Genomic DNA, 14,515 nt, shown 5'->3' with positions numbered 1-14,515 from the left:
CACACACACACACACACACACACACACACACACACACACACACACACACACAGGTCAGCTGTAATCTGACAGTACTCACAGTACTCTATTACTTCCACCCTGCATGTCAATTTTCTGTTATATTTTAGTCTTTTATTTAATTTGTCATTTTTGTGATTCTGTGTGAGGTTGTAACCAACAAAACACTTTGTAAGAGCTTCAGACAGACATCAGCATGTTGTTTAAACACTCTAAAGTAATCTGGATACAATCTGGATGTGTCAAAAAACAGATCTGGGCCGGCAGTCTGAACAAACAAAGCCTGTGTTTGTTGGTTTTGTAAGATCATTTGTAAGACGCAGCCTCATGATGCTGATCTCTTTATTAAGTTCTCTGACACAACATCATTCCAGCATAACTCTAATCTGACTATCGGGCTCATTATCCAGAGTAATCTTACAACTGTGGGGATGTGCAGCTCCTTTAAAGTCAGAAGGTGGACATGTTTGTCACGGTTACCTTTCATCGTCTTCATTCTCGCTGAAAGCCGCCTTAAAGACATTGATCCTCTCCATTAAAGGCTTACAATCATGTTTCAGGTCCAGTTCCACACTCTGCACACACAGACAGAAGAACTCACTTTACATCAGACGTCTGAGTGATTTTCACAGCTATGATTCAAGCTGAAGACACGGCACACCACGGGTGTGACGAGGGATTTAAGAGGATCACTCACATTGTTGAGGACAGTGAACAGCGCCTGGACCAGGCCGCTGCTACACATCTCATACGGAGAAATCGTGTTTTCATCCTTCAAAACTACGATCAGGTTCTCCAGGGCCGTCTTCATCAGGTCCCTCCACGTGTTCTCCCCTTCAATACACTGTAAACACACAAAAACAAATCACACAGCTGACCAGAATGAACTCTAAACCCTGCGTTATATCAGGATTATAAGCGTTGTGTGTTTCTGTACCTGTCGGTTGGTGTGCAGCTCCCAGGCGGACTCCAGCTGTGTGGAGATGTTCCTCAGGGTGACCACCACTCCTCTGGGCATGCTCTCTACAGCTTTGAAGTGGTCATCGTACAGCTCCCTCGCCATGCTCTTCACCTTCTGCTTCGTCTTCTCCAGCTTGGACTTCAGCTTCCTGCCTCGCTTCCCCGTCCAGCCCGTCACAAACTCTGAGCCTGCACACAAAAACACACACAACGTCAACACAGACCTAGATTAACAGTCGTGCTACAACTTGATGTGTGTTGCTGCTGATACATAGTTTTATCTCATGTGATGTTTTTTTCTTAGTGTCTTTTACCGCTTTTGTTTGTTTATTTTTAATTTATTATCTTTTATTATTTTTATGGCTCTTTATGCATTTTTAATTCCTCTCATGTGATGTCGTCTTATTACAGATCCCTGATCGTCTTCACACGTCCAATTATATTCTCTCATTTATCTCTTACTTTTTTTGTGATTTTATCACTTTTATTCCTTTTACTTGTGATGATTCATTAACTTTGTGTTTTTACATTTTCTGTCCTGCCGTCTTGTTTCAAATCACCTCAAATGAGGCTTCCTCTGTTTCTAAAAAGGTGCTGTATAAATAAAGTCATTATTATTATTATTATTGTTATTATTATTATTATAATATAATTCAAGCTACTGTGTGAATTAGATGAAAACAAACTTAAACAGCCGTTTCTAGTGTGAGGTCAAACTACAAGATTTAAAACGTTCCGTAGTTTTTACAGTTTATGTTGATGTGTTGCTGTAACAGCTGCAGGAGGAGTCGTGGAGCTGCAGGGATATGCTGACACACACCCAGTGAGGTCTCGGCGGTGAACGAGTGTTTGGTTCCTCTGTTGGACTCAAAGACGAAGCCCGGCAGGTCTTCCTTCAGGATGGTGGCCTGCTGTCCGTCAGAGTTGTGGATGGCGATCTCTCCGTCCTTCAGGCAGGTCAGAGACCAGTTACCCACCGTCAGCTTAGTGGGACCGACACTGGACAGGATGGGCTGACTGGCTGTTACTGGTTTCACCTGACTCCTCGCCCGCTGCAGCTTCTCCAGGAACTCACTGCGAGACTCTGCTCAAGGGGAGAGGAAGGAGATCAGTCAGAGCAACAAAGACAACATGAGATGAAAAGTCCCCTCTGTGTGTTCCAAGTCTGTTTTCCTACCAGAACTGTCTGACCCGCCCTCCGGACTCCCGCTGGAGTACATGGTGGCCAGCTTCCCATCCAGGATGAACCTGAACCAGCCGTTGGAGCCGTTGGAGAGCTCGAGTGCAGCAGCGTCGGACCAGATGTAGAGACAGTCCCTCCCTCTGATGATGGACCAGTCCTTCCAGTGGTACGGCTTCCCCTGCTGGATCTCCCTCGCATCCTCCTGCACCTCCTCCTCCTGCAAACATGAGAAATGGTTCAGGTATTCAGTTAGATTCATTTGTGCTCCTTCCTTCTTGAGCATGAAAACTGCAAAAAGGCTCATTACCACAGGTTTTGTGGTAGACACAAACACAAACTCACACACAAACACACACACACACACCACACACACTACCTTCTCAGGTTTAGCCTCGTCCTCGTTCTCGTCGTCAGACGCCGGTCCAGCCAGAGTGGACACCTTGTTGATGACTCCCAGTCGAGCCAGCTGATCGAGGAAAACGTCTCCGCCTTTATCCACCAGATCTCTGATGATCTGCAGAGCCAGCAGGTGACCGTCGTCGTCGTCCTGACACACAATGAAATCATTTCACGTCACTTTTGTAGCCATGAGTGCAGTTTGTTACTCCCTGATCACAGAAATACAAACGCTTTTCTACCCGACATAAACTTGACATGGACACCAGCCCTTAGTTCTGATAGTCAGTTAAATGGCCTTAATAATAACATTGGAATCATAGATATTCAATCTGATCTGATCACCCGTCAGCAGAAAAGCGACTTGAAGGTCATAAAGTCAAAATATTGTGTACCTCCTGGTCGAGGACAGTCGCAGTGATCTCCACCAGCACAGTGGGAAGGTTGTGTCCCGTCTCGCTGTCACACACCTCCTTCAGCAGGACCTCACTGCTGTAGTGAACCATCTTCCTGATCAGGGCCAGACTGGCTTTCCTAAACACACACACACACACACACACACACACACACACACGTCATAACATTTCTTTTTGATGACCTCTACTAAAGAAGGACTTGTTTTCCCACTTCAGCTTCTGCCTGCTGATTTACATCAGGCTGTTCACCTCTTATCTGCTCTAATTAAATTAAGATTCAACCTGTCTCGGTTCGATCTCTCCTTAATGAAATTGATGAGTTGTTAAGTAGTCAATAAAACGTAAAGGTGCAGTTCACAGTTACGGTGGGGTTACCTTATAGAAGGCAGCATGGTTTGCTGAAAGGTTTGTGCAAAAACAGGCAGAAGTCTCCTCAGGTAGATGGGAGCCATCTCTGGGTCTCCTTTGGGCTCGCTGCCCTCCTCCTCCTCCTTGTTCACATCTTTCTTCTTCTTGTCGTCGCCCTTATTCACCGGACACATCCAGTCTCCTGAAACACACAAACAGATTAGTGTGACCTCACTGGTGCTTTGTGCTCCAACTACTTCCCCTGATCTACAGTTCTTATCCGAGTCAGATAAGATTTACAGCCGTTGATGACGTCTGGAGCAGCATCACTGCAGGAGAAGCATTTTCCCTCAAAAGATGATCAGGATGTTTAAGGAGGATAAAAGAATGAAAAAGGGTGCTTAAACACTGGAAGAAGGACAAGGAAGAGGGCGAGGAGAGGAAAGGAGGAGACGAAGAAGAAGACCGAGAAGGAGGAGAAGGAGGACTCCTCACTCACCAGGCGACTGCAGTATAGCCACCACCTCACTGTGTCCTCTCTCCCTCGCCTTGTCCAGAGGAGTTTTCCCGTCCTCGTCTCTCAGGTCAGGGTTAGCTCCGTGACGCAGCAGAGTCTACACACACACACACACACACATTAGAAAACAGATCACACAGACCATTAAATGTTTGTAATGAACAGGACTCAAGTTGAGTGTTACCTAAAAGGAATTCTCATGACTGCTGGATTTACAGTGTGCATGTGTTACCTTGGCTACTTGTGGGCGTCCGAAACAGGCAGCGTAGTGTAGTGAGGATGACCTCTGACCTCTGTTGACGTCCGCCCCCCTCTCACATAGAAACTCCACCTGGAACAACAACAAACAAACAGAGCTCACAGCCACGAAATCAGAGTCGACCTGAGACAGAAGACTGATCTTCAGCATCTTTCCATGTAGGCATTAATGTCTTTTTCACAGATGGCTGACATAAAGAGAAAGATACAGAAACATCCTGCCTCTTTGACACATCTTTCTTTTCACATTTCAGGGATCACAGCCAAAACTTTGAGTGTCAATATATTGATCAGACTTTTTTTACGGCATCTGCTTCGAAAATCAGGCGTCGGTCAGCAGCTAGTGTGGCTCGTAAATCATAAAAGATTTAAATGAAGGTCAGAGTCTGCATTCAGTTTTATTTTATTTTTTTTACCATTTCCTGTGTGCCAAAAGCTGAAGCCCAGTTGAGCAGCGTCTGTCCAACATCGTCCATGAAGTTCACCTCAAAAGCTGCAACAGAAAGCAGGAAGGTGAACAAGAAGAACTTTTACCACAACAAAATATGATTCATCAGGATGCGAATAAAAATAAACATCTGTGTGTTCGTACCTCCGGTGTCGATGGCGTCGATCAGAGCGTCTGTGTCTTTGCTGCGAATACAGTCGATGAGCTGTCGGTGCGATCTCTCCCCTGAACTGTCGAGGCGTCGCAGGCCGGGGATCCGCCCCGTCGACCCCGCTGTGGATTTGGGCAGCGCCTTTCGCCCCTCGAACAGGAGCACCAGCAGGAGGTCCACCAGCCGCATGGTGTCCAGCACGCAGCGCTCGTCTCCTCCCAGAGCCGACTCCATCGAGTCAGGCAGCGCTGAACGCAACAGGTCCTGAAGACGGGACAAAAGAGAGCACATCAGACGATCTGTAAATCTCGAGTAAATGTTCCTTCTGCCTTAAAATATTTGTTATTCTTCCCGTTTCAGTTGTGTCGACCTACATGTGTGACGAGCGGCGACCCTCTGCACAGCGTGGACAGCAGGCTGACGATGGTCGACACCTGGTTGCTCAGTTTGGAGTCTGGAGCTGAGGGGGCGGCGCCTGTCGAGGTCCGGCCAGGCTTACAGGAAGAGGCGGGACCTGACACCATGCCGCCGGCAGCTGCCATGCGGGACAGCAGCTCCTCTGTCAGGCCGTGTTTGGCTAAAGGGGCGGGGTCCACGCCGCGGCGAGTGAACCTGTCGGCCAATGAAGCGAAGCAGCGCAGAGCACCATCTGACACCTGGAGGACAACAAGTGGTTAGTTCTACTGAGAACCCTTTTCAAACCAGAACCAACAACCGCTTACGTCAGGGGCCGGGGGCGGGGTCATTGTGACCAAGGACCAACAAACGGCCATTTTTTAAAACAGAGTTAAAGTGAAACTCTCGCCAAAAAGCAACCGAGGCTTTATTTATGATTGGGTATGAGTCAAACCTTCACGTACAAGCACACTCATGACCAAAGAGGCACTTTTAAGATTTACCGTAGTTTCGTTTTGGGGCAAGCTCATTTTGAACGGGAGTACATAGGGCATACCACGACGGCATCAAAATGTCTATTTTTAGACCACTAAGAAGGCTCCACACATCATGAAACTTTACTGGCAGCATCACCAGGGTCTCTACTCATGACACGAGCAGTAAGAACATTGTTTGTGTACACAAAGTGTGTGAAAAAGACGGTTTTGAACTACTTACACTTAGCTACTGGGACTCCGGCGCGCCGCCGCCATTCCAGGCAAAAAGTGTCGATCTCCGAGTGCGGCCATCATGACGGAGAGTAACGGTGGGACGCTCCTCGGGCTTATTTCCAGATGAATTCGCGGATAATTCGTTGTTCTGTCGTTAGTCAAAAGCAACAACATGGACGTCAGTGTTGCTTTTGACTAACATGATGGCCGCACTCGGAGATCGACACTTTTTGCCTGGAATGGCGGCGGCGCGCCGGAGTCCCAGTAGCTAAGCGTAAGTAGTTCAAAACCGTCTTTTTCACACACTTTGCGTACACAAACAATGTTCTTACTGCTCGTGTCATGAGTAGAGACCCTGGTGATGCTACCAGTAAAGTTTCATGATGTGTGGAGCCTTCTTAGTGGTCTAAAAATAGACATTTTGATGCCGTCGTGGTATGCCCTATGTACTCCCGTTCAAAATGAGCTTGCCCCAAAACGAAACTACGGTAAATCTTAAAAGTGCCTCTTTGGTCATGAGTGTGCTTGTACGTGAAGGTTTGACTCATACCCAATCATAAATAAAGCCTCGGTTGCTTTTTGGCGAGAGTTTCACTTTAATGTAGCGTTTTCTGACTTATCCACGGGAGAATAAACAAAAGAGTTTTACTGTTTTCACTGACTGAATGGTCGTGTTAGGATGCCACTGTAGACATGCAGGAGCAACACTTGAGACTTGATGTAGTTGCCATAGTATTTCCTAACATTGCTGTGAAATTGGAGACGTATCCAATGACTGAATGAGGCGACTCTACGGTGGCTCTCATGCCTGTGGAAAAGCGAACCGGTTCTTAAAAGGTTCACAGGTTGAACCAACTTTGAACCAGCACTTGGTTCACTGCTGAAGGAAAAAAACTGCAACTCGTCTGTAGTCACCTGGTGGTCCTCGTGTTTGAGGAGGCTGGACAGAGACTCGACACAGGTCTCCAGAGACGAGTCCTGAGGCTCCATCTTGCTGCAGAGTCGGGACACCACGGCCATGGCCGAGTGCAGAGTGTCTTTGTGAACGAGGTGACCGCTGTCTCTGATGAAACTCAGCACACAGTTCAGTCCGCCGGCCTCGAACACAGCGCCAGACTCCCGGGTACAGATCAGCTCCAGCACCTGGACCACAAACACACATTAAAGTGACTTAGATGACTCTGAGACAGAGGTCAAACCTGAGATATGAATATAAAGAAAATGCTTCAGTAAAGACAGATTTGTTTCAAACGTCCCTGAATTCACAGAAACAGGAAATATTATCACCATTTATAGAGCAAACCTGAGAAACTTAAAATAACAAGAGATCAAAAAGCACCTGACGAGATAAAAATAGCTGAAGTGATCAGCAGGACAGATCAGTGATCAGTGTGGAGACATGAGACACAGACAGAAGAAAGACCACGACTGTCCTGTGATGGTTATTAATAAACCTCTGGGAGCACATGCTCGTGGATCTCCTGCCTGTGGTGTGGCTCTGATCCAAAACTCAACAACAACACAAACACAGGAGCCGGCTGAGCTCTGACCAGTTCTCATCATCCTGTCTCCTGTTCTGGGGACACACACACACACACACACACACACACACACACACACACACACACACACACACACACACACACACACACACACACACACACACACACACACACACACACACACACACACACACACACACACACACACACACACACACACACACACACACACACACACACACACACACACACACACACACTGCAGATGGACACACACTCTCTGATGACATCACAGCCTACAACGGCATGATAACGCGATAAAAACACTGAAACATCTGTTCTCATTCTGAGTGATGTCATTGCTCTGACCACATATACCAGCTCCCTGTCCTCCCACCTTGACACACTGCTCGGCGAGGTCTCTGCTGGTCCTGTTGTTGAGCTCCACCACCACCAGCCGGTTGCACAGCGCCTTGATGGCCCCGTCCACTCCCACGATCCTCCGGGTGCACTCCGCAGACACGTCCAGGTAGTAGGTGATGGCTCTGGCTGTGACCTCCAGCACGTTATCTGGAGCGCTCTCGTCCAGGAAGATCTTACAGAGCGCCGGCAAGAACGTCCGAGGAGGACACCTGGGACAGGAGAGAGACGGTCAGTCTGCCAATCGCTGACCCCCAGACTACGCTCATCGTTTGGGATCAAAAACTCACGTCTCGAAGCAGCGGTCGACGTTGTCCGACATGAGCAGCAGCATGCAGAGCTGCTCCAGAGCGATGAGCTGCATGTCACGCTCATCGCCCTGACCCATCTGCAGCCACTCCAGCAGGGTGTCTGGGTCCACGTCCGCCATGATGGCTAGCCTGAAAAATACACAAAGTACACCCAGCTTAACAGCAGTTAGTGTGTTTTCTTTCAGTCTTATTATGATGATACATGTACCATAGAAATACGTCAGAAAACTGCAAAGTGATGACATGTAATCAACATCCGGTGGTGGCTCGTAACTAAGGACAGAACTTGGGATGCGGTCTATTGTTGTTGCCTGTTTCCGGCTGCCTTGCCTGCAGGAAGTGGGAATGGGGTCAACAGGCGGTTATTAGTGGGTTGACCCGCGTTTAAAAACCTGTGTAGACCCGCTAATTTAGTGGAAAAGTGGCATAATAGTGTTTCTACAGTAAATCAGGCAATTGTACTGTGAAAACACAGTAGATTTAAAGTAACGTTACAGCAAAGTCCTGTGTTCGCCTGTTGTTAGCTTGTTAGCCTGTGTACCTTGTTGGGCCACTTGTAGTTTACCGTTTAATTATTAGATACACCTCATTACTGCTCCAACAGCATCACATGACCACTCACCTGGCTCCCCGTTGGCTACCCGGTCTGGCTCAGCGCCCAATCACTGCTCAAAGTTCTGTCGCTGTTTGGGACTCATCCAACCAACGGACGGAAGGAGAGAGGAAACGCGGACGAGGAGGAAGTAGCTGGCTCTCACAGGGGCTTCTGGGACATGTAGTCTCTTCACCTGCAGCAGAAACAAAGAGGGGAAGTGAAGGAGACATGTAAACAACTGACGACACAGAAAGAGCATGAAAATAATGTCACTCACACAGGAGTTAATACTGAGTTAATCATTGTTTATACAGGGAAGTGGATAATTCCTGGATGACTCAAGCATTAGTTTGTTTATGTAAAGGAACTGATTAATTCCTGGATGACTGTAGCTTGTTAATGTGACTCCATTTTGGATCCGGTTCCAATTTGGTAAAAGCTGTTTGATCTTTCCCCGATCGTCTCTTGAGTAGAGATGCAACTGACTCCTTACTTACTGTGAGAAGATACGACGAAACGCAGTAAATCCTCCGTTCAGAAGCTAACGTTTGACATTTTTGCTTGAAAAATGACTGAAACTATTAAACATGATCAGACATCCCCCATCGATTAATCAACTCCTCCTGCAGCTCCACTCTTCAGCCTCATTGTGACTCTACAGACGTCTGCAAACAGGTGCTGACTCAGCAACACAGAACATGGCCGACCACCTTAACTAGACTTTCCACATTGAGGAGACGCTTCACAGTCAAACAAACAACTGACAAATATTGACTTTAGCGTCCGTCTATCACTGACTTGATAAGTGCTCGCTCAGTCTACCAGATTTGGTGACATGCAGCGGTGCAGCAACAGTTTCCTGCATCAAGCGTGTCAGTAAATCTGATTTACTGGGTTGATTTTTGTGTGTTTGCTGCAGCAAACGTGTCAAGACGGAGTTAATGAAGCTGCATCCTTTCAGCCCAGCAGAGTCTCTGTGGTAAACTGAGGGAAATAAAAACATTGATTTTTAAGTTTTCCCACCGAGCCTACGACATGAAAGATTTGATATAACCTCATCGCTGTATATGGACGTGGGTAATTCCTGGATGACACCCCAGCTGCCAAAGCTTCCAGAGAGAATTTATGTTCCTCACATGCTGAGACAAACGTCTAATTAGAGCGTATTGAGGTAATTATTTAGTTCAAAGGGTGTGCTGGAGCCGAGCAGAGCAGAAGAACTGAACAAAGCGACCTGCACTCAATGGTCTGAAAGTTCAGGATGAAGTAAAACATTTTCTGCCAACGTGGAAAACCTTTTTGATTCTCCTGCAACAAACAGACTGACAGCAGTAATAAAATGTGAACCGCAGCACGTGTGTGAGAGGAAGTTCAGGATCTGACGAGCTCATTTAACTCACGGACAAACAACTGAACTCTGATGTGGTTTTTCCTTCAAACAGACGCGAGGCATTCACAGCTGAAACACTTCCACAGAAGCTCAACTGGCAACTGAAATCAACCGACATGCAAATGTGAAGCACCTCGATATGAAAAGCTGGAGCTTTTAAATGAAGGTAATAACAGACTGAGGCAGACCTGAAACCTGCAGGACGTAAAAATGAAGACACATTTTATACTTGTATCTGCAGACATTTAAACACTGCCTGGTCCAGTTAATAATGTCAGAGAAATAAATAAATCAATACAAAAATGTAAAAGATCTCTCTGGGTCGGGGATGTGGTCTGGCAGGCCGCCTGAATAAATGATGCCTGGGAAAATAATCTAATAGTCCTTCATGTCTGTGGTTACATTCCTGTTTTTATGACACAGAAAACACTTTAAACATCTCGTCATCATTCAGAGACGCTGGGACGTCCGGCAGCAACAGAAGACCAACAACAAAATGTCAACAAAATGTGACCTTGCTGCCAACTAACAAGCTTCCATCTTTCTTCTGATTGACATAACATGAAGTCGGTGTTGGGTCAGGAGAAACTGACAGCTTGTTTAAAAATGTGTTTGTTGAGGCAAAATAATCTTAACTTCCGGTCAATTGAGGAGCTACAATCATCGATTCATCCGCTGATTATCTCCTCGATTACCCGCCTCGTTGTTCGGTCTATTAAAAGGAGCAGAACAACAGTATAAACTGTTTTGTCCTTTAAGCTCAGTTTGTTTCAGTTTCATGAAAACAGAGTTTGATGATTCAGTTTGTTTCAGTCGGCGAACATTTTTTTATATCAGGAACACAACAGCAGTGCATGCTGGGAGTCTGATGGTCCAGGCTAAGTTGATTAGGGCCTAATTTGAAGCCACCCGACCTGACTGTCTGTCTGTGAGGTTGGATAGAAACAGGCTGAGCGGGACAGATCCTCTTATCAACAGATTAATCATCACAGCGTCCTGACCTCCTCCTCCCCCGTCAGGCCCGGGGGCGACCACAGCAGGACCGGGTGAGGCTGACCCAGCTCGCTCAGTCACCCTGTAACCCTTCACAGCGTCCTGCGTCCACTTTCTAAGTCCAGATTGAGGTCAGCCATCAGCAGAACACACACACGCGCAAACACACACACACGCGCGAACACACACACACACGCGCGAACACACACGCGCGAACACACACACACACGAACGAACACACACACACACACGAACACACACACACACACGAACACACACACACACACGAACACACACACACACACACTTCCTCGGCCCTTTACAGCCTGTTCAGGTCTTATTGTGACCAACAGAACAAAGGCCGTCGTTTCACAACACTCAGCCACAATGAAGCAGAGGAGAACCAGGTCCAGTTCACACACACAGCGCCATCTACACAGAACCAACTTTCCAACTGAGCCCAGTCTGGATACTTTGAGTTTAGCTTTACTCCCTGATCCGAGTTTAGCTCATTAATTATTTTATTCAGGCAAACAGCTGCAGGGATGACGGTTTGTTGTAGCTAACCTAAAAGTTAGCATCGACAAAAACCCTGTGGGATTATTGAACTGGATTTTGGAGGATTGCAGAAAATAATCTGAAGTTTGTGATACTTCTGATCATGATAACCTTCACAGGTGAACAACACTTTTGTGACTGTCGAAGGATAAATTAAATCTCTAGTAGTAAAAAGCTTTGACATGACTTAAACGTCACCACCACTAAGCATTAGTGGTTTCCTTTCCTTTCCTTTCCTTATGTAGCCGTTTCCTTTCCTGTCTCCTAAATCAACACTTGCCTTCCTCTCATAACAAAATCTAGTTTTAATCCCTATAAACATCTGCAACATGGCTAACTCTAACCAATTCACAACTAACTACTGCTGCAACCAACAACCGTTATCATTATTCATCTGCTCATTACTGTTTCAAGTCATCAATTGGATTATAAAGTGTAAGAAAATCGAGAAAATGCTCATCACCAGGGCTGCAACTAACCAATATTTTCAGCGTTGATTATTCTGTCGATTGTTTTCTGCATTTATTGATTAGTTGTTTGGTCTTTAAAATGTCACAAAGTTATGAAAAATGTGTATCAGGGGGGAAAGAAACCAGAAAATATTCACATTTAACAAGCCGACATCAGAGAATGACGACTATCTCTCTCAGAAAATTACTCAAAGCAATAAATCAATTATGAAAATAGTTGCCGATTAATATATTAGTTGACAAGCAATCAATTAATTGTTGCAGCTCTGATTCCTGAAGCCTGGGTAAAAGTTTGTCTGACGCAGTGTAAGAACAAGAAGTCCAGATGTTAAACCAGCTGATGCTCTTGGTTGTAGACTCACCAGTCACCGACAGACAGGCCGATATGTAGGTCAACTACCAGAACAGGTGTAGGTGTTTAAAAATGTGAGATAATTAATCATTTAAAGTAACAATATGCGACGATCACTTTGGATTAAAGGTTTAATTCACTGTTACAATACTACAGAAACTTATAGGTAAGGGGCCAATACTAATCATTAATGATCGAAGAGACTAACAGCTAACTGGAACCGATATACATTTACATTAAAATAAAAACGTTAGTCTCAAAGTCGAGAATAATCAGAGATAATGTAACTAACTACAATTTACTCAAGTACTGTGCTTATGTACAATTTGGAGGTACTTTGCTTCAGTATTTTCATTTTCTTATTACTTTCACTCCACTTCATTTATCCACCACTAACAGAGATAATAAGCTGCATCAGAGTCATAAAACTGAACTTTTTTATTTTATCAGCAATCAGACACACAAAACACTGATAATCCTTAAAAAGATGAATGTGGGCCCTGATAATGGATCCACCCCTGTTATTATGTTATAAAACAAAGTTCAACTTGTACAAAACTCCCTGAAGTCCTCAGGTAAAAACTAAAACTTTAACATGTATAATTCCTCTTTAACAGGACGAGGAAGACAGCGGTCATGATAGAAAGCTCCAGAACAACCATTACTGTTATCTGTCTTCAGTGGAGGACGATGGAAAACCACTTCTGCCAGTTAAAGAAAAGAAGTGGATGAAATGATTAGTTAGATTAATTCTGACTTTTAATCTCATAATCATGATTTTCTTATCTCATAGTTATCACTCACAATGGAAATATATTGCTCATGTTTTTCTTTAACTAGCAGAAATGAGCTTCCACAGATGTCTCTGTCCCTCTTTGTCTGTCTTATTACGCATGTGTCCCCCTCCAGCCCAAACCTAACTTATTTCAGATTATAACTTGACCTGTGGCTGGACTGAGTCTGTTGTCAGCTTAATGAAGCTGAACATGAAATCAACAGACAGGCAGATGAATCAGCAGCAGCTGTTGTAGAAATCCTGAAACCAGGTCCTCAGTTACTCGTGATTATTTCCATATTCTGCGGCCCGACGTGAACAAACCTTCTTTGTTTGTGCCTTCAAACTTGTCCAACGTCAGAAACTCGCCACAGACACACTTGTTACGAGTAAACTGGTTAAATTACACGGTTCAGCCTTATCTGACAAAGCTAGCTGTGTGACCCCGAGTTTCATCATCTGTCCGGGGCATAAGGAGCCTAATTATTTCATCAGACACACATCAACATAAGAGGATATCGCAGGGATACGTTACTGGTAACGTTAAGCCCTGTAGCTAGCTGTCCAGACGGGTAACCAGGCTTTAATGGCCAAGTTACACACAGTTTATAAGCATTAGCTGTTAGCATCGGCGTGCTAACGTAACGCTGATTAGCAACAGCGATGTTGTCAGGCCTGTAAAACAAACCGCAACTTCAGGAAAATATCCTCAACATATAAACAGGATCCCAACAGTGTGAGGACAAGTTATCTGTTGGTTTGTAATCCAGCACACAAACTGATGACAAGCCACGAATCCTGTTAGCCGGCTAGCACCGCGCTAGCTCCTCTAAACGCTACCGCTAGCTAAAACAGCAGCGTCTTCATGTTTCTGAGATTAAACCGCGTTTGTTACCGACAGCAAACCTTCACTAAAACACCGCCTGGTTGATAAATACAAAAGTTATCCCAGCGTATGTGCTGTACGGGTGGCGTTAATGTCTACTTAATGAGCCAACTACATCCGCGGCCTCGGGCTCCGAACGCGATCCGCGGGGCTCGAGTTCCGGGAGAGCCGACAGGCCGCAGCGCAGCCGCGGACACGCACCACGAGCGACACCGGCCCGGACTCGCTTTCACCTGCGGGATGAGCCACTCACCGTTTTTTCTTTTCGGCACAGAGACGATCAGCAGACGTATGAATCAAAATCTTCTAGGTCCAACTGAAGCGTGAAGAGCTGTATCTATCGCCGATGCCGGGGGTTAAATCAAGGCGTTCCCATTTCTCCGGAACGGGTGTAAAAAGGTCAGAGTGGACGGCGAAGCGACAAACACAGCGGAGCGGACTGAAATGGAGAGGAGCCGACTG

General features: G+C 45.8%; 1 protein-coding gene across 1 annotated transcript in view; it reads right to left on the bottom strand.

Annotated features, from left to right (window-relative positions):
• Positions 1–14,515, bottom strand: part of hectd1 (HECT domain containing 1) — a 33,307-nt gene extending 18,792 nt beyond the window's left edge. The window contains 18 exon segments of the mRNA XM_084381354.1: positions 499–593; positions 716–862; positions 956–1,167; positions 1,799–2,062; positions 2,156–2,378; positions 2,538–2,708; positions 2,953–3,091; positions 3,349–3,523; positions 3,821–3,935; positions 4,071–4,169; positions 4,513–4,589; positions 4,689–4,959; positions 5,070–5,351; positions 6,717–6,944; positions 7,701–7,935; positions 8,014–8,163; positions 8,657–8,822; positions 14,307–14,515. Coding sequence (XP_084237480.1) covers positions 499–593; positions 716–862; positions 956–1,167; positions 1,799–2,062; positions 2,156–2,378; positions 2,538–2,708; positions 2,953–3,091; positions 3,349–3,523; positions 3,821–3,935; positions 4,071–4,169; positions 4,513–4,589; positions 4,689–4,959; positions 5,070–5,351; positions 6,717–6,944; positions 7,701–7,935; positions 8,014–8,153 — 2,873 coding nt within the window. The 5' untranslated portion in view covers positions 8,154–8,163; positions 8,657–8,822; positions 14,307–14,515.

This window comes from Pagrus pagrus, assembly GCF_965226575.1.
Source record: "Pagrus pagrus genome assembly, chromosome: 18".
Taxonomy (NCBI): Eukaryota; Metazoa; Chordata; class Actinopteri; order Spariformes; family Sparidae; genus Pagrus; species Pagrus pagrus.
The sequence above is the reverse complement of the archived record's forward strand: the minus strand, read 5'-3'. Positions and strand labels throughout refer to the sequence as shown.